Below are 22856 nucleotides of genomic sequence, written 5' to 3' on the forward strand. Positions count from 1 at the left end.
CTGGTCCACTGATGCACCAAGGAGCATGCAGACTCCGAATTCTCTGACTAATGAGAATTAGCAACCCTATATTCAGATGGCGTCACCACTGCCTCCAGGTCTAAGACCCACATGTAGCCCTTAACCCTCTGCTGCTACCCCGAGCTCTCCCACCTAACATCTCACTGCCCCTCCTCACTCCAGAGTCCACCAGTGACTGAGAAAAGTTCCACTCAAATGGTGCCACTGTAATGGAGCTGGTCTCTCCTATGGTTCCAAATGACGGGAAGATCTCAATAGTTTCTGGTATTTACATATGTTATGGTAAAATAGGCATGCACTTCTGCCTGCTGCGTTTCACTAAGCCAATGTCTGCGAGCATACCAGGAAATAAGTTATGAGCCTTTCCCCCTAAGGTGCTCAGAGGGCTTCATCCCCAAAGCACTGATGAGCGTGGCTAACATCTCTCCACGTGTCCCACAGACCAGGAGACTGACTTCTCCAGAGACGGCAGCAGCAGCAGAACACATACCCAACTGACTTTTTCTTCTATTTTTAGTTTTTTGAGGCAGTATTTCTCTGTTGTTATGTTGGCTGTCCTGGACTCGATTTGTAGAGTAGGCTGGCCTCAAACTCACATTGGTCCACCTGCCTCTGCCTCCCGAGTGCTGGGATTAAAGACGTGAGCCATCACACCCGGCTTATTTGTTCTTTTAAAATGTCTTCTGTAGACATTTGTGAGAAGAGAACTGCATCCTCGGTGAGCACAGGGATGCTGGCCGTGTGACAGGACTGTCCTCAAACTGAAGATTATTTCTGAAGGGGACAGGCAGGTTGTCAACTCTTCAAATGACTCATTTAGGAAAGATGACCAGGGCTCTTATTTGGAGAGTCTGGACTTTAGTCTTCTTTGGCTGGATGAATGCTTATCAGCATGGCCGGACCACCAGCTCCTTGGATCCTCCCTACGCAGTCAGCTTCCTCTATCTTTCTCTTTCCTCTCTTCCTCTGCAAGGAGGTGATGGAGATGGGTGGGGTGGAGGGGAAGCATTCTGTCTCGTTAATTTGCAGGCCAAAAGTGTAAGAAGAAAAGTTCTCAGTCTCTTGCTTGTGTGTGAGCAGCATTTGTAGTTCAGAGCTCTGACAGCAGCTTCTTCTGAAACAAACTGGCCTCAAACTCCTGAGCTCACAGATCTTCCTGCATCACCTTCTGAGCAGTGTGTTTTCGAGACAGGGTTTCTCTATGTAGCCTTGGCTGTCCTGGACTCATTGTAGACCAGGCTGGCCTCGAACTCACAGAGATCCACTTGCCTCTGCCTCCCGAGTGCTGGGATTAAAGGCGTGCACCACCACGCCCCGCCACTGATTGTGTTTTTGAGGTTAGGATTTTGCTCTCCATGGCTGCACCCACGTGCTTCAGGAACTTCAGGAAGTCAGAAAAGCAATGAAAGAGGTACCACTCCAACTTAACATGATGGCAGTAAGGCACAGAAATAAGAAGTGAGCTATGAGCTGGCATGGTGATGCACGCCTTTAATCCCAGCACTCGGGAGGCAGAGGCAGGCGGATCTTTGTGAGTTTGAGGCCAACCTGGTCTATAAGTGAGTCCAGGACAGCCAAGGCTACACAGAGAAACCCTGTCTCAAAAAACCAAAAAAAAAAAAAAAAAGTGAGTTACAGAAAAGCATCAGTAGCAGCTGAAAAACAGTAATCATTCTGACTTCCGGCTCCCCAGCCATTCACACAAAACCCAAACAAACCCTACTCTGTGGCTGGACCAAGATTCCTGAGCATAACCTGAGGCAGCTGTGAGGCGTTGGTCTAGATCCTAAGAGCATGGCCGTGCACTCAGGTTTCCATCCTTCACTTCCGAGGCTAGCACTACGGAAGGAAGGGAGGAGACACACCAACCTCCTCACCTTGAGATGGTAAAGCACAACGCCTGTGCTGAGCACGTCGTCCTCCAACGCCATCAGGTGTGGCAGGCTGGACTCGATGACCACCCCAGCCCTCTTCCTGTTGATGTCCACACCATAATGCTCCATGAGTGCCTGCCAGTCACTCCACTTCTGAGTCCTGTCTTGAGTCAGCTTCTCTATCTGCAGAGGTACAAGAGATGATTAGACCCCCTGTGTGGGAAACAGACCTGTTGCCCCAGAGTTTTACTTGCTCATGATCGTGATCCCCTGCTGGGCTAATCAGGAGCTCAGAGAGACCCCTGTACCTTTTCATCTGTGAGTGCTTTCATGTTTATGTTTTTTGTTTTTGTTTTTTATTTTTAGACAGGGTTTCTCTGTGTAGCCTTAGTTGGTCTTGGACTCTCTTTGTAGACCAGGCTGGCCTCGAACTCAAAGCAATCTGACTACCTCTGCCTCCCGAGTGCTGGGATTAAAGGTGTGTGCCACCACACCTGGCACTCGTGTGTGTGTGTGTGTGTGTGTGTGTGTGTGTGTGTGTGTGTGTGTGTTTTTAAGTGTTCTTCAATAAGCTACTTCAATACTTCAGTAAGTACTTCAATAAGTTACTTTCATAAACAGCATCTCCTTCAATAAATGCTTACATTTTTCTTCTTCAATGAGCATGCACTGCTTTTTAACTAAAAAAAAAAGTCATGATTTGAATATGAAATGTCCCACAGGCTCCTGTGTTAAAGACTTGGTCCCCTCGGGGACCCAGAGGTCCTGAGTTCAATTCCCAGCAACCACATGGTGGCTCACAACCATCTATAGTGAGATCTGGTGCCCTCTTCTGGCCTGCAGGCAAAACACTGTATAGATGATTAGTAAATAAGTCTTTAAAAAAAAAAAAGACTTGGTCCCCTGCTGGTGGCATTGTTTTGGGAGGTGATGGCAACTTTAGGAAGTGGGGCCTAATTGGAGGAAGTATGTCTTGGAAAGAAGTGCCATGTCCTCCCTCCCATCCCATGTCCCAGCTGTCATGAAGTAACTATCATTGGTCCATTATGTCCCCTCCACCAGGATGATCTGCCTTAGCACAGGCCTGCCACCAAGAGGCCAGCACCTAAGGATCATGGAAATCTCTCATCTGTGAAAACTTAAAAGTCCATGTGTGATTGAATGTGTGCACTTCTTCTACTTCCATCGTCATGTGTTCTGTGTGCATGCCCACAGGTGTGATCACAAGCACATGTCAGACAGGACACTGAGTATCCTATTCTGCCCAGCTTTTTATATGCGCTCTGTGCAGCATCTGAGCTCAGGTCCTCAGGTTTGTGCAGCAAGAGTTCTCACCCACCCACTGAGCGATCTCCTCGGGCCCCCAAATGACCTTTCCTGCTCTCTCACGTATCCCTAGCCCACAGCGACAGAAACCTAACACAAAATGCTATTTCAATTATTTAATGCTGCTCAGACTCTCTGCATCTTTTTGTTTGTTTGTTTGGGTTGGGTTTTGCTTATTTGTTTGTTTGTTTGTTTTTTGAGACAGGGTTTCTCTTTGTACCTCTGGAACGCCATAGACCAGGCTGACCTTGAACTCAGAGATCCACCTGCCTCTGATTCCCAAGTGCTGGGATCAAAGGCATGTACCACTGCTGCCCAGCTCTGCTTTTTATTTTTATGTGCTCCATATTTAGGCTTCCTCTTATAACCTAACATTTCTTTCCACACATGTAGCATTTTGAGTCACATTCTGTCTATACCGGGCTCGAAGTTACACAAAGCAGTGAAAGAAAACCTCCTAGGCTACATGGAACTGGTCTGGAGATAAGTAATAAATAGTATGCAGTAACATAATAATAATAATAATAATAATAATAATAATAATAATAATAATAATAATAATAAAAACAACAATAAAATGATAAAATACTGAATGATTTCTAAATGCCAGGAGCACAGAGCTTCATTTCTTTTTTTCTTTTTTTTTTCTTTTTCTTGACATTTAAAAATTCCATTGTGAGCTGGATGTGGTGCCACACACCTTTAATCCCAGCACTTGGGAAGCAGAGGCAGGCAGATCGCTGTGAGTTCAAGGCCAGCCTGGTCTACAGAGTAAGTCTAGGACAGCCAAGGCTACACAGAGAAAACCCTGTCTCAAAAAACCAAAAAAAAAAAAAAAATCCATTGTGTGTCTACAGAAATGTTGTTGACGTGTACAAATGCATATTTATGGGGTACTGTGTGTGTTTTTGTTCCATGCAGATACAGTTAATATCTCTTGGTCATGAGAATAAAGTCCTTCCCTATTTTATGAAGTTTCCATGGGTCATCTGGGTTATTTGCTGCTTTTCTTTTTCACACGATATAATGTTTTCTGCTTATATTCCTTTATTCTGTCCTGTCCATCTCCCACTTTTGCAGGTCCCCTGGGAATTTTAAAAGTAAATACACCAAAGCTTAGGTGTATTTAGAGCCCTTAGCTTAAGGACCAAGGGACATGAGGGAACTGTGTTAAATGCAAGGTCTTTGCTCCTTTTTGGTAGAAGCTGCAATGTATGGAGAAGACTTGTCCTGGGAACAGAAGAACTGGGACCACTCAGCAGCAGAGCCCATACTCAAGGCCAGCTGGCCGGGCCTAGGGAATGGGAAAGGGCTACTGAGCTTGGAACCGGTTTCACTCTTTACCTCGTCTCTTATTCTAAATATAAACAAAGATGTTATCTTCTGAGCCAGACATATCTCTAAGTAAAAACCTAAGATGAGGGCTGGAGAGATGGCTCAGTGGTTAAGAGTGCCACCTGCTCTTCTAGAGGTCCTGAGTTCAATTCCCAGCAACCACATGGTAGCTCACAACCATCTAATGTAATTTGATACCCTCTTCTGCAGATAAAGCACTCATATGCAATAAATAAAATAAATAAATCTTAAAAAAAAAAACTAAGATGAACTTCTAGATGTGCAATATAGTTTTTAAGATGTGTTAGGGAACTAAATGTTTTTATGGCCAGAATGTTTTAATGACATTAAAGATGATACAACAGATTGTGGAATATGAGAGATCTAAATCCATGACCAACAAACCCCACAAAAAAAAAGAAAGGCCTAGAGGCGTGGTGGCACACGCCTGTAATCCCAGCACTCGGGAGGCAGAGACAGGCGGATCTCTGAGAGTTCGAGGCCAGCTTGGTCTACAAAGCAAGTCCAGGACAGCCAAGGCTACACAGAGAAACCTTGACTCAGAAAAAATCCCCAAACAGAACAAAAAGCAACAACAAAAACAAAGCAACAAAGGCCTGCTGTCTTCCTTTTAAAGGTCTGAGGGGACCACAGCTATTCCACTGCTCCAAGACGTCTTGTCTGCACCCTCCCTCAGTTACAACAGTTTTTCCCCAGTTGGTCTTTCTGCTTTTAGCCTTTCACATTCTTTTGTCTGTCCCCAGCCTGATTCAAGCGAATCTCACATACCTCACCTTCACCTGGCCTTCCTCTTCCCTTAGCAAGCCTCCATGATGAATGCTATCTGCCACACCGCTGCCGTCTCAGGTCACTCTATGATGCTTACCTTAACTCTCCCTCTTACAAAGTGCCCTTCGCCCTCTCTAACAACCCTATTAATCCTTCAAGGTCTCGTTCCAAACCAGTTCTCTGCCTTCCAGCATGTGATAGCTGTTCCAAAAATTACAGGCTCTAATGATTCCTTCCTTACCAGCCACTTCGTGGAACACACCGACTGCTGTGTAGCCAAGTGGTCTGCGCCGCCTGGGGCAGGGACGGCTTTACTTGAAGCTTCAAACTGAACATACCTGATTTACTGACTAGAAAACTACTTTTCTAGGCTACTCACGCTGTCCAAAAGAAGCTCCTGTGGGCCTTAGAAAATAAAGCGCAAAGAAAGCCACTAACCACCAACTAAGGCGAACATCTTCCCTACTCAAGGCTCTATGGAAATGAGAGTGATTTCTGAACTAGTCAGCCCCTCTCTGCCCACTGAGGGAGCAGACCTAGATGAGGACTTAAGAGATGGAGATCAAATGTGTGTCCAGGGCACTGGGAGGTTCAACGGGTGCGCTCACCACCTTACCTTCAAATCATTCTGGAGGACTAACTCCTTCAGGCTTTCATCCAGGTCGTCATTTAGTGAGGGGAAGTTCCTCTGCACAGAGGGAGGGAGCAAGAGAGAGAGAGAGACAGACAGACAGACAGACAGACAGACAGAGGAGTTCTGATGTTTTCTTGTATGAACTACAAGTCCCATCATTACACTTAAGAAGAATAAGGTATGGACAATGCAAAGAATTCCCTACCAAATCAGAATACAAGCAGGGGCTGGAGTGACGGCTCAGGGATTAAGAGCAGCGGCTGCTCTTCCAGAGGACCCAGGTTCAATTCCCAGCACCTACGTGGTGGCAGCTCACAACTGTCTGTAACTCCTGTTCCAGGAGATCTGGCACCCTTACACAGACATACATGCAATCAAAATACCAATGTACATAAAAATTAAAAAAAGTTAAAAGATGGTACAAGGAAAGGGCATCCCGCTCATCTGAAGCTGCAGAGAGAAATCAGGGGTGTCCTTCTGCCCTTGCTCCACACTGCCAACGTGAAGCACAGGGCCAGCGGATGGCCTGGTGGGCAGAAGCTCCGCTGTGCATCCACCTGGGTTCTAGCCACAAAGGCCAAGGTGGAACGAAAGAATGGACTCCCAAAAGTTGTCCCTGACCTCTACATGCACGTACGCACTCATGTTCACACAAACATACAGTAATACTACAAAGTTTAAAACCATGGAGTATGGCGGGCCCCAAATGTTCACGGGACAAGACCGTTGCTGGACTACAGAAGAGTCCTTGCGGCCACGTACCAGCTCAAAGTTCAGCAGCAAGGCTTTCAGCCTGTCAATCTCCTCCCTGAGTTCTCGGATGAGCTTCACATTGGCATCCTGAAACACAGCGAACTCAGTCACCTCTGGCTCATACCTGGTCCAGACGTCTACGAAGTGCTAGTCTGGAGAAGTGTTCATCTTCGGCAATGATTTCTCCAAGTATAATCCCAGGACCTACAGTATCAACCTCATCCAAGAACTCGTGATGAATGCAAATTCCTGCCCCAGCCCAGGAAACAATTCCTGGGGGTTGGAGCTCAACCATGTTTAGCAAACTCTTCTGGTGATCCTTTGCATACGCACTTTGAAGATCGCTGCCATAGAGCAGGTCAGGGGAGCTCCCAGGTTCTAACCCCCTGTATGATAACTAAGTCCGACGCGTGTCTAATCGCACTGCCTTTGAATACAGCCCTAGGTGGGCTAGGCATCTCTGCACCAGCTGTGCCTCCTGCTCTGACACTTCACTGAAGCTCCAAGGGAGAAGAAACATTTGCAGTGTTCTCAAAATTGTCAGCTTTCAAAACCACAAATTTCCCATACTCCCATTTCAATCAAAAGAGAAGTCAACTGTGATTTATATGATAAAATCCAGACACAAATCAGTATCAATTAAAAAGAAAAGCATCAAACAGAAGCTTCCAAATGACCTTTCTTAGAGTGGCAATCATACACTACGGATCTTCTGTTGTTGTTTATTTGTTTGTTTGTTTTTGAGACAGAGTTTCTCTGTGTAGCTCTGGCTGTCCTGGACTCACTTTGTAGACTAGGCTGGCCTCAAACTCACAGTGATCCACCTGCCTCTGTTTCCCAAGGGCTAGGATTAAAAGCGTGCGCCAGCACACCGCCACCACACCGGGCTTACACTACAGCTCTTAAGAGGAATGACCTTAAAGAAACAAATGCCTGCCAGGTGTGGCATTTCTAGCTCGCTTCCTCTGCCTCCTGCATGAGACGGAGATGGAAGCTCTCAGCTGCTGCTCTAGACACCTGCTACCTTCACTCCACTATCACGGCCTCTAACCCTCTGGGACCATAAGCCCCAAATAAACTCTTTTTTCTGTAAGTCGCCTTAGCTATGGTGTTTTATCACAGCAACAGGAAAGTGACCGATACACCTTTTCTCCCCAACTTGCTTTTCTTCAATGCTTTAGCACCACAACAGAGAAGCTTACTATGACAAAAATAATGAGAAAGAAACAGAGAAAACAGTAAGAAGAACTTCAAACTATATCAGACCAGGTCTTACCTCATTCACCCGTGGCTTGTTGATGACGTTTTTGGCAGTGGATGCATATCTCATTGTACTCAAGGTCTCACTGTAGCTGGTGTGCGCAGGGGACACAGCTAAGGTAGAAGGACAAAGATGAGAAATACAACGGACACTTCCATTCCAGCCCTTGCTTGCTAACGCCCTCACTGCATGAGACACTCTTGAGGGACTAAGGAGCAAGAGTGGTCAGTACATTTTTCTAGGCACAATACTAGCTCCAAACAGAAGCGGATCCAGCATCCCACTTACTGGCAACCATGATGGTTCTGGAGTTGCCTCCAAGGCTCTCCTTCAGCAGCCAGGTCAGCACAGAGTCCCGGTAGGGGATGTAAGACTGCCTCCTCGCAGGTCCCCCTCCACTGCTGCTCCCCGATGCAGTGCTGGGAATCCCACTGTCACCTCCACTGCTGGCTGCACTGCTGAGGCTCTGGCAGCTGCTGAATACTTGTGAGTTCTGGGCTTAATGATAGAAGAAGAAAGAGGAGGAAGAGGAGGAGGAGGAGGAATTACAAAGCAAATACACTCAAAACAATGATTGCAGAACATACACTAAGTATCATACTCCTTTCTACACATGATAGGAGGCGTTAAGCTTGAGCTTATATCAGACTTTGAACTTGGGATAGGGACCATTTTAACATGGTTCTAGAATGATGGTTACTCACATGCTAAAGCCACCAGGTTTTCATGCTCAAACCAAAAAGTAGCCTTATCAAAACAAACAAACAAACAAACAAACAACAGCAACAACAAAAACCTTGTAAGCATCTACCATATTTTGACAAAATGAAAATAGTATGAGTTATTTCCCAAAGTCTCCCTCCCAACTCCAATCACCCCAGTCCATCACCAAAATACCTAAAGTGGAGATTACAATTCCCAGAGTCACGAGGGACTTGTTGATATTGGCGCCTTCAGTGATCCGGTCCTTACAGTAACTTGGATCTGCTCTCTCACTAAAACAGACAGATAAAGGTGAAAACAAAAGCAAACGGGACATTGTTCTCCTGTGCTGTGGGACCCACAGGATCAGTTTCCCTTATGTTACTCTTTCCTGTGTCACTAACTCAACACTTCTCTCAGAATACAAACAGAAGTGGATCCAGAACCCCACTTACTGGCAGCCATGATGGTTTTGGAGTTGCTTTCTAAGGCTCTCCCTCAGCAGCCAGGTCAGCACAGAGCTGGTAAGGCTGCCTCCACACAGGTCCCCTCTGTAAATCTTGCTAGTGATTTACTGGGGGGAGGGGGTCTGCCAGAGTACATCAGGCCAAACAATGCTTATCTGCAGAGTTGATGGTGGCAGTCTGTCTCAGGGAAAGGCTTGTTCACAGTTGGATGGTCTAATGACAGTATCTGTGGCATTAACTGTCAAGGGTGCCAAATTCTACACCCCCACTCCATTTTTTGTTTTTGTTTGTTTAGATTTATTTATTAATTATGTATGCACGGTTCTGCCTGTATGTATGCCTGTGTGCCAGAAGAGGGCACCAGATCTCACCATAGATGGTTATGAGCCACCATGTGGTTACTGGGAATTGAACTCAGAACCTCTGGAAGAGCAACCAGGGCTCTTAACCTCTAAGCCATCTCTCCAGCGCTCATTTTTTGTTTTTTTGAAGACAAGGTCTTATTATGTAACCCAAACTGGCCAGGAGCTCACAGAGATTAGCATATTTCTGCCTCCTGGATGCTGGGATTAAAGGCGTGTAACTATCATGCCCACCTCACACTCCCTTAGAGTAATGGCAAGTAGTAAACAATTACAAGTTTGACTAGCTAATACACTTTCAGATAGGACTTGGGTCCCCTTACCCCTCACCCCAGTACTGTGCTGGGGTGAATGCAGGGCTTACTGTATACAGGGTAAGCAAGTCCCTCAGCCCCCCACTACACCCCATGCTTAGATCTTAACAGAGTGCTGTTCACTACTTGGTTTTCAAAATTCAAAATTGATAAAATTTGCTTTATGTTATTATATACTTTCTTATGACATTATCCTCAAATTTTTCTTTTTTCTGGATACATATTTGGCTATAATATGAATATAGTATGAATACTTACTTCTAATAACACAAAACACATTATTTTAAAAAAAAAAACATTTAAAGTAGTGTATAACAGCTATTAAATCAATGGGGAAAGTGGACTAACTCGGTCCACTTCCCCTTTTCTCATCTACGTAATCAGCTCACTATTCCACTCTGAGGCATGTACTTTTGGGGGCTTCTTCTTTCCTTCCTTCTTCCTTTCTTTTTTTTGGGGGGGGTTGTTTGTTTGTTTTTGTTTTTCTGAGACAGAGCTTCTCTGAGTAAAGTTTGCCATCCTCGAACTTTCTCTGTAGACCAGGCTGGCCTTGAACTCACAAAGATCCCCTGCCTCTGCCTCCCAAGTGCTGGGATTAAAGGTGTGTGCCACCACCGCCCGGCAGGAATTTCAAAAGGTCCCAACAGACAGTTCAAACTAAGAACCCAAGGTATGGAGAAGTTTCCCAGCTCCTGACTCTGTGTAACCTTCAAGCTGGCATTCAAGAATTCCTTCTTTTGTAATCTCAGGATGATTAAAATGTTCAAACAAGGCAAACCCAGGACCACACCTATCCTATGTAAAGTGTGCAAACATCAGGTCACCATCAAGAGAGTAATAATTCTCCTTGGCTTTGAAATCCCAATTACCTGCCTGCTAGGTCCACAAGGTTGATCTTGCTGGCAGTCTCTGAGGGGAGGTTGTTCTGCAGCACTGCCTAAGGACAAAGACCATTTAAAGCTGTCATTCAGAATGATTTGCATTCCTCTTAGACACTGTCCTAACCAAGGTGATATGTTCTGAATCAGATGAACACTCGCTATATCTGATCACCATCACATTTAAAATCACCAGAACAATTTGTAGTGAGCAGGGCAAATCTCCAGAGAACCCTCTGCACAGTCTTTAGAGCCACTAGGAATGCTGGGAATGCTAGTACAACTGATCAAGCAACCCAACCAAGGGACTCTGACTTTCACTGGCAAAGAGCCACAGAAGGTGTGATGGCCCTTGATCAGGCCTGTCGCTCTGGCCAGTCACAGCATGTTAACTTTCTAGAACAAGAACTGTATATGTTCCATTCAGAAGCACTTATCCACCACCAACAAAACTATTTCTCTTTTTTTCTCCCCCTTCACTCAATGTGGGTTTGCTTTATAATTTTGTTGTTGATATTCTTTTTCCAGACAGGGTTTTTCTGTGTAGCCCAGGCTGGCCTGGAACTCACTCTGTAGACCAGGCTGGTCTCAAACTCAAGAGATCCACCTCCTGAGTGCTGGGATTAAAGGCATTTACTACAAATTTTTACTTTATAAAATAAATTTATAAAACAATTTTATAGATTGTGTATAAATTGAAGATTAATTTTAGTTTTTAATTGTATGTATGTGTGTTTCTGTGGGCACAAGGAGGCTGGAAGGTGTCAGATTCTCCGGAACTGGAAATACAAGTAGTGGTGAGCTGCCTGACCTTGGTTCTGGGAACAGAATTCAGATCTTAAACAGGAGCAGTAAGTGCGTACTCTTCACTGCTGAGCTGTCTTTCCAGCCCCTTTTATAGAACGTCAGTGTTGTGCCTGTATCGCCAAAACAAAACTTTGGAACATTTCCAGTGATCCCCAGTTTCTTCTAACCACTTATGGTTAACCCCTGCTTATCTCCAGCTCAAGTAATCACTGTTCACTGCTTTATACAAACCTTCCATTTGGGGTATTTCCTAAAACTGGAATCATACAGTACTTGGGATTTTTGCTGAGCACAGTTTTTTTTTTTGTTTCGTTTGTTTGTTTGTTTGTTTTGCTGGGAACAGTTTTGAGACTCAAATATGCTGAGGCATTTTCCTAGTTATGGTTTTACTGCTGTGAAGAGACACCATGATAAAGCAACTCTTATAAAGGTGAACATTTCATCAAGGCTGGCCATTATCATCCCAGTGGGAAGCATGGCCGCGTACAGGCAGACATGGTGCTGGAGAAGGAGCTGAGAGATTTTTTTTGGGGGGGGGCGTTGAGACAGGGTCTCTCTGTGTAGCCCTGGCTGTCCTGGACTCACTTTGGACCAGGCTGGCCTCAAACTCACAGTGATCCGCCTGCCTCTCCCTCCTGAGGGCTGGGATTAAAGGTGTGCGCCACCACGCCCGGCTAACTATCTTAACTTTTTAACTACTTGAAAGTATTTGAGTCAAATCAGTAATTGTATAAAATCATTACCAGGAATTATAAAATCATCAATTTATCTAACAGCGTTATTTCATGAAAGTACATCTTCATGGTGATCTGCAGGAAATTTGCCCAACAGAGTGAGCTAACACCCAGGAAACAATCACACCAGACTACAGGCAGTGAGGGTCTCCCCACGCCCAATGTCTCCCCCAATGTCACTGGACATGTGAGGAATACAGCAATGACAAGCATAGGAAGGCACATCAGCAGCAGGGAGCAACCCAGAGACTAAGCCCCCGGGGCCACGCCCCTCCAAGGTACACCCATTACATCCATGCAGAGCAGTGGGCCATCTCTAAGAAGCTGACTTGCTCACTGCAGTTCCTCCTGCATGGCACCTGTCACAAACCACCACAAGCATGTATTATCAGTTCGTGTTTACTAAGTATTCCATTGCATAGATAAATCATAGCTGTTTGCTTCTCAAAAGACATTTGAGTTTTGCAGTTTTGAACAATTACAAATAAAGCTGTTATAAATATTTGTATACAGGTCTTTTATGGATACAATTTCTGGTCTGTTGGTTAGATACATAGGTGCCTGGGTCATATACATGATCAGGTATTATCTAACTTTTTAAGAAACTACTGGTCTTTTCCAAGGTTGTGACATTTTATACACTCAGTACAGGATTAGAGAACTCCAGCCTGTCAATAGTGGTGTAAAAACTCTTTAAAATTTTATCTATAGTAGCCTGGCAGTGGTGGCACATGTCTTTAATCTCACCACTTAATAGGCAAAGGCAGAGGCAGGCAGATCTCTAATTATAGAGTGAGTTCCAGGATAGTCAGGGCTACACAGAGAAACCTTGTCTCAAAAAACCAAAACCAAAAACAGTAACAACAGAAAATTATTCACAAAAAAATTATTCACGGTCAAAGGAAGTGTCTTATTAGGTTTAAATTTCTCTCATGGCTAATAATGTTGAACATTTTCTCAAATATTTAATTGCTCTCTTTATATCCCAGAATAGTATCAAGCTTGCAATTTTCCTGCCTCACCCCCAAATGCTGGGATTAAAGTCAAGTACCACCATAGGGTCTGTTTTCTTGAAACAGGGTTTTACATAGCCCAGGCTGGCCTTGAATTTCTGATCTTCTTGCCAGTACCTCTCAAGTACTGAGATTACAAACATGCACTACTATATCTCATTAGTTTTTGTTTGTTTGTCTGTTTTAATTTTTTAAGTGCTGGGCCTCATGTTATAAATACAAATATTTATAACAGCTTTATTCATAACTGCTCAAAACTGCAAACCTCAAATGCTGTTTGAGAAGTAAACAGATAACCATGACATATATGATTTATCTATACAATAAACACATGGTAAACATAAACTTGTCACGGGCCAGGCTGACCTTGAATTCCTGATACCCCTGCTTGAACTTCGCAAGTCCTTCCATGTTTTGATTCAGTAAGACTTTAGTCTAGTTGGTGTCAGCAGGGAAACACATTAGAGATTCAGGAGAGATGCCGTTGGGAGGCACGTCTTTGATCCCAGCACTCAGGAGGCAGAGGCAGGTGGACCTGAGTTTGAGGCCAGCCTGGTCTACACAGTGAGTTCCAGGACAGCCAGGGCTACGCAGAGAGAACCTGCGTTGAAAAAGAAAAGTTGAGACCACTTCAGTGTTCACAGAGCCCACTTGTGCTTCCTCTATGCATATGTGCAGGCTCTGTCCAATCAGGACTGTGTGAGTGACTCTGACACAATAAGTCTTTTTTTAAGATGTATTTTATTTTTAATTTATGTTTGTTCGTGTGTGTGTGTGTGTGTGTGTGTGTGTGTGTGTGTGTGTGTGTGTGTGTGTTATATTCACATGAGTGCTAGTACCCAAGGAGGAAGCTGGATCCTCCTGAAGTTACAAGTGGTTGTGAGCTGTCTGACGTAGGCGATGGGAACTGAACTCTGTTCTCTGAGACAGCAGTAGATACTTTTAAGCACTAAGCCGTCTCTCCAGCCTCACAGCTCCTTTTTTCCCTTGAAATCTGGTACATCCTGGGGTACGCTGCCTCTAGTCTCTCAGAACTCAGAAATGGTTTTGTCCTGCTTTACATTTGCCATTGGAAACTGGACTCATCAATCCTCTCGCTCCATCGTACTGAAAGTGAACTTTATGCTTTTTTTCATTTTAATGCTTATTTTCACTCTAACCTCCATTTTCATTTTAGACAGAACCATACTGATCTAACAGTAAGGGTGGAAGTATTCTGAACTGTTATGAGCAAAAGATAAGCGGGAGGCATTGTGAAAGTCAGCTGTATCCGAGAACTCTGAATTATGAGGGTAGAAGAGAAAGAGAGAGAGGAGGACAAGAAAGCCCCCACAAGTCCCCAGAGAGGAGGAAATCCTCCAGCAAGAAGGAACAACCCACCTGCGTGCAGTGGATAGTGAAGATGGCATGTGATCTGCTGCTGGCCTCGTGAACATGGGTGGCTGCGGTCATCCTGTGTATACAAGGCGCGGCAGTTAGTACAAAGACTGTGTAACATGGCGGAAGCTGAGGGACCCGTGTGAACATAAGAAGGCTGGACCTGAGGTTAGTGAGATGCTTCAGTGAGTGAGGGCACCTGCGCCAAGCCTGACGGCCCGAGTTCAGTCCCTAGTTCACAGCCATCTGTAACGCCAGCTCCAGGGATCTGACACCTCTGTGGGCACAGCACATATGTGGTGTACATACACTCAGCAAGACAACCAAACATACATACATACATACATACATACATACATACATACATACATCATGTACTTGAATGAAGGCAGACGCAGCAGTCAAGGTGCTGTTATCTGACAATAAAAGGTGGCGAGGTTTCATACTAGCTAACATTCAAACAGTTTTGAAATTATAAAACCAAAATTCATGAGTAAAAACGAGACTACTTGGGTATTATGAATCTTAAACAATAGTCCAAAGATTGGCCTATTTAAGTAACTACAGGTGACTTGTACCAGGAATGGTGATTCACACCTGAAACCCCAGCACTTGAGAGAGGAAAGCTGCAGGATTGTGGGTTTGAGGCCAGCCTGGACAGGCCCTGTATCATTCAGGAACAAGGCTGGGGGGATGGCTCAGTGGGTGGTGAGCTTGGATCCCCACCACTGATGTAGAAAACTCGGCAATGTCTGTAACTCCAACACTAGGCGGTATGACAGGAAGATCGCACAGGGCTTGCTAGGCAGCTTGGCCAACCAGTGAGAGGCCCTGCCTCAAAACTAAGGCTGAAGGCAATAGAGAAAGGCACCTGACACTCTCTATATACACATACACAAAAGGCAAATACATATTTAAAACAACAACCACCACACACAGAGAGAGAAAAGGCAAGTGTGGGTAGTAAGCATGCTACAGAAGCCTCACAGAGAGCCACGCTACAAAGCAGAGAATTCATCTGACACTTCAGAAAGCCTTTTGAACTGAGATTTTGAATTACGCAGATGCCATGTTTAAAGGAGGAGCTCTCAGCCACTCTTAGAAATCCATCCCGGTGTTAATCCCCGAAGCCACTGAGTCTCCCCTTCATCTAATCAAGGTCAATGATTGTTCTGTTTAGAACTACCTCAGACTATTTTACTGACTTCTCTAAGAAGCGAGAGGACAGAAAAAGGCTAAAACCTGGGAGGTGTTCCTTTAACCGTCAGATGAACCTAACTCTTATTTATTCCATTTGTTTGTTGGCACTGTGGATTAAACCTAAGGCCTGCACTAGGCAACCGTTTTACCACTGAGTTACATTCCAGATCCTAGATATGTTCCCTCATACAGCCCAGGTTGGCCTCAACGTATGTAGCTAAGAAGGGCTTTAAACTTCTGATGCTACTTCCATTTCTGAGAGTTGGGATTACAGCTGTGCATCATCACATCTGGTTTGCACAGTGCTGGGGCTCAGTCCCAAGGCAAATGCTATACTAACTAAACAACACTCCCAACTCCTTTTTATTTTTATTTTTTTGAAAAAAAATTTTAGATTTATTTAATTATTGTACATGTATGAATGTTTTGCCACTATGTATGTATGTGTACCATATATGTACCTAGTGCCTGAAAAGGTCTAAAGAGGCTTCATATGCCCTGGAACTGGAGGAACAGCCTGCTACAAGCCTTCGTTGGGTGCTGGAAATTGAACTTGGGTCCTCAAACATACTATATAGCCTAGGCAGGTTTCAAACTTACAATCTTGCCTCACCCTCTCCAATTGCTGGCATTACAGGCAGGCAACCCCATGCCTACCTGCCTCTTAGGGTTTTTTTTATTGTTGTTGTTTGGTTGTTTATTTTTGAGACAAGATCAGTCTCTCTCTCTCTCTCTCTCTCTCTCTCTCTCTCTCTCTCTCTCTTCCTTGGAGCTGAGGCTCAAAATCAGGGCCTTACATTTTTGAGGCAAGCACTCTACCCCTAAGCCAAATCTCCAACCTCCAAGATCTTTCTTTTTGTGTAGCCCTGGCTGCCCTGAAAGTTGCTATGTAGACAGGCTGGCCTCGAACTCACAGAGGTCCACTTGGTGTGTACCAGCACACCTAGCTTGAATTTTAACTCTCAAGGACTCAGGAGTTCAGCTTATTCTGAAGACCAGGCAGAAGTTCTTCTGAGAGAGTCCCATGAAATTCTGAGGCTAAAATGTTAAACTTAATTTTTCCTTTGTTTTTCAGCTAAAGAGCCTAGTATTAACAGGATAAATATAAAACTTTAAACATTTTTCCCTCCAGGGAAAAAAGCTTCCCCTAGGCATTTATTAGTAATATACTAAGTATTCATGGTAGCTGAAAACATGAAATGCTATCACAATGCACAGGAGCTTGGGGGCACTTAGGTTACTCTCCTGGTTTCGTCTGCCTATAACCTCCCACATATGGGAAACTAGAAGAAAAAGGTTTTTGTTTTGTTTCAGGTTTTGTTTGTTTGTTTGTTTGTTTGTTTTTTCAAGACAGGGTTCCTCTGTGTAGCCTTGGCTGTCCTGGACTCGCTTTGTAGACCAGACTCGCCTTGAACTAACAGCAATCTGCTTGCCTCTGTCTCCCTGAGGAGAAAAATAATTTTATGAAACATTTTATCCTATATTCATTTTTGCCAAGCTGAGAAGACAGTACTACCCAATGTCATTATGTCCAGAACAAACTCTATTTCCTTTGTAGTAAGAAGAGCAGTAACTCTTAGTCATGTCCTTGTTCTGAGAAGGCCTTCTGGCTGTGAGCTGCAGGGAAGTGGAGAGAGCTCACTGCAAAGGTGGCCACACTCTCCAAAGGACAGGGGAACACAGGATGACAAAAGGAGGCTGCAAATGCTGCCCTCCCTTCCCTCCTCCCCCACTCACGCACCAAACCCCTTTCACCTGTTTGCTATCCCCTCCTCCAGGAGCTGAAGAACTTGCTGATAGTTGGTAACAACGTGCTGAGACAGACCTGTTAAATTTGTGAGGGGAGAAAAGAAATCAAATTAAACTTATGGTAAACTAACCTTCTCCTGTAGGGTTTTATCATTCTTTCTATTGCATTTATTAGGTTTTTTCCCATGAGTTTAAATGCAGGCCTGCCACCGTGCACACGTGGCGTCAGGGGACAATTGGCAGGAGTCACTTCTGTCCCTCCACCATGTAGGATGCAGGACTTGAACTCAGGCTCAAGAACCTTTAGACCCAATGAGCCACCTTGCCAGCTCTAATTTTTTATTTGTTGTTTGTTTGTTTACTTGTCTATTTATCATTCTTATCTCATATCACTTGATAAGCTAGAATGAGGAAACCTGACTAATAAGATGACTCAGATAACAGATTAATAAACATGTATTGAAACCTCTCACCAGGTGGTGTGATGGGTTTTCCAAATGCCAGTGTGTTTCCACAAAGATTATGGTTTAGGATTCATGGAGTGGCCATGCTCAGAACAAAAAAACTTCCTGATGGGCTGGAGACATGGCTAAGGTTAAGAGCACTGTCTGCTCTTCCAGAGATCCCGAGTTCAATTCCCGGCAACCACATGGTGGCTCACAACCATCTATAATGAGATGTGGTGCCCTCTTCTGGCCTGCAGGTATACATGCAGGCAAAACACTATACAGAAATAAATACATCTTTAAAAAAAAGTTAATATGCCTTTGCAAAGACTGCGGCTAAGCTTCAAACAGTCTCACTTCTTTGACTGGAACTTAGCTTACTTTTTAATCCCTTGTGTTCACAGGAACTTAGTACAAGAGAGATATCAATTCCTAATAACAGCTTTACAAATATTATCTGCCACAAAACTTACTAGCCAGCCGAGCACACATGAAGACCTGGGAATATAAATGAAAGATACTCAAGGAAGATGAAGACACTAAACTACCAGGCAGGTTTGGTTTGCTTTTTTTTGTTGTTGTTTTGTTTTTTTAGATTTTATTTATGGATTTGGTTGTCATGTCTGCATGTACATCTGCACATCACAAGAAGGCATCAGAACATTAGATCCTATGGGACCATGTGGTTGCTGGGACTTGAACTCAGGACCTCTGGTAGAACAACCTGTGCTCTTAACCACTGAGCCAGCCCTCTAACAACTCTGCCTGGTATTTGCAAAGACTTAACAGACCAAACAGCACAATTGCAGAGGAAACTGGAAAGCATGAAATGGAGGTGTGCTGAGGTCTCCTGGCTGTTTCTGAAGAGGAGGGAGGGAGGGAGGGCAGAGAGAAACACAGGAAGAGAGTGTGGACTGTGTAGCATCAATGTTTCTGACAGTATGGCTTTACATGGAAAAGGAAACTAAAGGGGGCGCTGTTGTTACGGATTCTTGGCAGCAGAATCAGGGTATGCCACTGACATCTAGTAGCCATGCCTGTAAGGAAGAGCTCTCATGTGTCTCTCCTTATCAGGATTTAAGTTAGCATACGGCTGTGACAAATGTAACACAGCTTATGAGTGTCTTGAAAGTGTGACATGCCTTAGCACAACTGACACCATGTTAGAGGCACATGGACCTTAACACCTGCCAGAACAAGAACAAAGGCCTAATCCATCCAAGTCCATAGCTCTAACAAAGTCAACGAATGTACTATCCTTGCGTTTTGGCTTCTTTATTCTCTTCTGGCTGATTGTTTTTGCTGAAGCATGTCTACCCAAGATGTGGGGATTGTTTTTTTTGGTTGGTTGTTTTTTTGTTTTGTTTTGTTTTGTTTGTGCTTAAAAGCGCACCCTAAGGACTGGAGAGATGCCTCAGAGGTTAAGAGCACTGGCTGCTCTTCCAGAGGTCCTAAGTTCAATTCTCAGCAACCACATGGTGGCTCACAACCATCTATCTATAATGAGCTCTGACACCCTCTTCTGGTGTGCAGGCATACATGCAAATAGAATACTATACACATAATAAATAAATATTAGAAAGAGAAAACTCCCACCCCAAGAAAGGTTTAGGACTACTGTACTTGCACCCCAAATACCTAGTACAGTCATCTGCTGGCTAATAAAGACTTTCTACTAGCTTGAAAGTGTGTCCAAGTGGTCTTCTCTGGTGGTTACACCCCATAACAAAAGGATACAACATTCCTCCTTAAAACAGCATAGCTGTACCTCCTAAATAGCTGAACGCAGATTAATAAAATAAAAGAGAAGCCAGGCATGGTGGTGCACGCCTTTAATCCCAGCACTCAAGAGGCAGAGGCAGGAGGATCTACAAGGCCAGCCTGGTCTACAAAGTGAGTCCAGGACAGCCAAAGCTCCACAGAGAAACCCTCTGTCAAAAAACAAAAAACAAAAAAAACAAAAAACAAACAAACAAATAAATAAATAAGAGAGATGGTACCAGCCCCGATGGCAGCACTTGACTCTACTCGTCTTCCCAGGCCTGGGTCCTATGAGCCTTCCAGGCTTAGCATCACCTGTTACCTGTCAGAAAAGCTTCTCTTGACTGCACATAGAGGCCCTGTTCTACACATTCCAGGAATCTTTTCTTCCTTTTTTTCCTTTTCTTTTCTGTTTGTTTGTTTGTTTGTTTTTGAGACAGGATTTCTCTGTGTAGCCCTGGCTGTGCTAGAACTCACTTTGTAGACCAGGCTGGCCTAGAATTCCACCTGCCTCTGCTTCGTGAGTGCTGGGATTACAGGGGTCTTTTCTTTTCTCTTTCTTTCTTCCTTTCTTTCTTTTCTCCTCCTCCTCCTCTTCTTCCTCCTTCTACTTCTTCCTTCTCCTTCCTCCTCCTCCTCCATCTTTTTCTTCTTCTTTGTAGACCAGATTGACCTCAAACTAAAGAAATTCACCTGCCTTTGCCTCCCAAGTACTGGGACTAAAGGTGTGCACCACCCCCACGCCCCCACACCCACACCCTGCCTAGCTCCAGCAGTCTTTTTGAAATGCTTTATCTAGCTACTTCTTCATAAACCTTCATTCCAATGTGTAACTGTTTGTCTTATGACACTTCCATCAGACTTTAAGCTTGCCTATGAAGGCAGAGCCATGTTATGTCCATTTATCCGGCTACGTCCAGTGTTCCGCACAGCAGCAGCCAGCACACAGAAAACCATCGTTACACATGCTGAGTGAACCATCAACTATTAGAGCTGTCTACACCTTAGGTGGCTCTCAATTCCCAAGATCACAGAAGCTCACCTTGGACATACGGTCCCATCTCTGGGTGCTCCCTGACCCTTAACGTATAGGACTTATTTTGATTGGATTGTTTCAAAAGATCTCTCACCCGTTCATTGTAGATTTCTAGGAAGCTAGAGACAGAGAAAAAAGCAAAACAAATTAGATTCTGAAGAAAGAAGGCAAAACACCAAGTTCATGATCAAAAGGTCCTGGCTTCCTGTTCTGGCTCTGATAATCCTAAAACTTCCATCAAGCTAGGGTTCCCTTATAAGTGTCTTTCTAGATGTGTACAGCAAGGATTTGACCATTGGCCACCATCATGTCCCAGTTTATAACATCAGTGCCAATTTGAAATTAGCTTTCAATGCTAACATAATCTGATGACTTTTAAATGTGGTCCTTCTATTGTTTGTGTTTGTTGTATAATACTTGCATGCAGAGGGGATGCACATGAGTGCTGGTGCCCTCAGAGGCCAGAAGGAGTCCGACCCCCTGCACTACACTTGCAGGCAGGTGTTAAATAAGCATCAGACGTGACTGGTGGAAACCAAGCTTGGCTCCTCTGCAAAAGCAGTGTCCACTTGTGCTGATCTGAGGTCCCTAATTGGTGACACTGTTGGGGGAGGTGTGGGTGGTCGTGGTGCTTTGAATGAGAATGGCCCCCACACACCATAGGCTCGTAAACGTGAACGCTCTGTCCTCAGTTGGTGGAACTGCTTTGGAAGGATTAGGAGGTGGAGCTTTGGTGGAGGAGGAGTGTCAGCTGGGGCATCGCTGTGAGGTGTCAGAAGCCAAACTAGCTACCGCTAGTTAGTGCTCTCTCTGTGTTTCATGCTCTCCAGTATTACTCTCAACATGCTCCCTGCCACGGTGGTCAAGACCTCTAACTCTCTGGAACCACAGTTGCTTCCTTTTTGAGTTACCTTGGTCATGGTGTCTCATCAGCGCATGTGTTTTATCACATGGTGTCTTAACTAAGACAGTGGAGCAGCCTTGATGGAGGAAGTATGCCACTGGGCACAGGCTTTGAGATGAAAAACCCTCCTGATACTTCCCATTAGCTCTCTTTGCTTCATGCTTATGGCTCACAATGTGAGCCCTCAGCATCCTGGCCCTGCCTTTCGCTGTCACGCTGTCCCCATCATTATGGAACCATAAGCCCAAATAAACACTTTCTTATATAAGTTGCCTTGGTCTTGGTATTTTCTCACAGCAACAGAAAAGCAAGACGGCACTCTTAACTGCTGAGCTACTTCTCCAACCCTTGTTTAGCTTTTAAGATGGGGTCTGTGCAGTCTAGGCTTGCCTCAAACCTACTGTGTAGCCAAGGCCTGGAACTCCTGGGGCTCCTACCTTCAGCTCCCATGTGCTAGGATTCTTTCTACTGCTCTGTGAGGCATCTCAAGGGCTACTGCTGAGCCAGCAGAGGAAATTCAATGTGAAAGTCCAGTCCCTGCCCCCGCTGCAAGCTGGACAACTCTGATCTGTTTTACACACCGAGACTGTGAACAACGTGTTATACTTTCTAGAGATCTAGTTCATTCTTTAAAAGAAAAGTTACAATTCTTAACTGAAACCAATAATGATAACAGGAAGGCAAGGGGAGAAGGGGATAAAGGAGGGAGGATACAAGGTTTAAAGACAAGCTAGTAAAGCCTGGAGGTGGTGGCGCACGCCTTTAATCCCAGCTCTCAGGAGGTGGAGATAAACGGATCTCCTGTGAGTTCGAGGCCAGCCTGGTCTACAAAGAGAGTCCAGGACAGCCAAGATAACATAGAAAAACTCTGTCTCGAAAAACCAGAAAAGAAGGAAAGAAAGAAAGAAATCTACAGAACAAACCAACAATGGTTAGGGGGAAACCCCAAAAGCAAGAGTGAAGCTACAGGAAGTGAGGGGAAACAGTGGCCCTGGACGAGGACCTGCTGGTCTAGTCCAGGAAGGGAATTACAGTTTCCACAGCCCAAAGGTCACGTGTGTTTCCCATTTCCCGTCCTATAGAACACATCCTCTGTGGATTTTCTCCATCCCT

General features: G+C 44.6%; 1 protein-coding gene across 4 annotated transcripts in view; it reads right to left on the bottom strand.

Moving 5' to 3' along the window:
- STARD9 (StAR related lipid transfer domain containing 9) overlaps window positions 1-22856 on the bottom strand; it is a 90178-nt gene that overhangs the window by 25630 nt on the left and 41692 nt on the right. For 3 of the 4 annotated variants that reach the window (XM_084776288.1, XM_084776284.1, XM_084776286.1), the window contains 10 exons: window positions 20846-20958; window positions 17603-17672; window positions 14651-14723; window positions 10708-10775; window positions 8891-8988; window positions 8282-8491; window positions 8009-8106; window positions 6742-6819; window positions 5962-6033; window positions 1899-2078 (listed from right to left, as the gene is read on the bottom strand). In XM_084776288.1, the coding sequence (XP_084632414.1) occupies window positions 1899-2078; window positions 5962-6033; window positions 6742-6819; window positions 8009-8106; window positions 8282-8491; window positions 8891-8988; window positions 10708-10775; window positions 14651-14723; window positions 17603-17672; window positions 20846-20958 (1060 nt within the window). The remainder of the gene's footprint in view (window positions 1-1898; window positions 2079-5961; window positions 6034-6741; window positions 6820-8008; window positions 8107-8281; window positions 8492-8890; window positions 8989-10707; window positions 10776-14650; window positions 14724-17602; window positions 17673-20845; window positions 20959-22856) is intronic. The other variant, XM_084776285.1, reaches the window with a different exon arrangement.

The sequence above is a fragment of the Acomys minous genome (genome assembly GCF_964271855.1).
Source record: "Acomys minous genome assembly, chromosome: 3".
NCBI lineage: Eukaryota > Metazoa > Chordata > Mammalia > Rodentia > Muridae > Acomys > Acomys minous.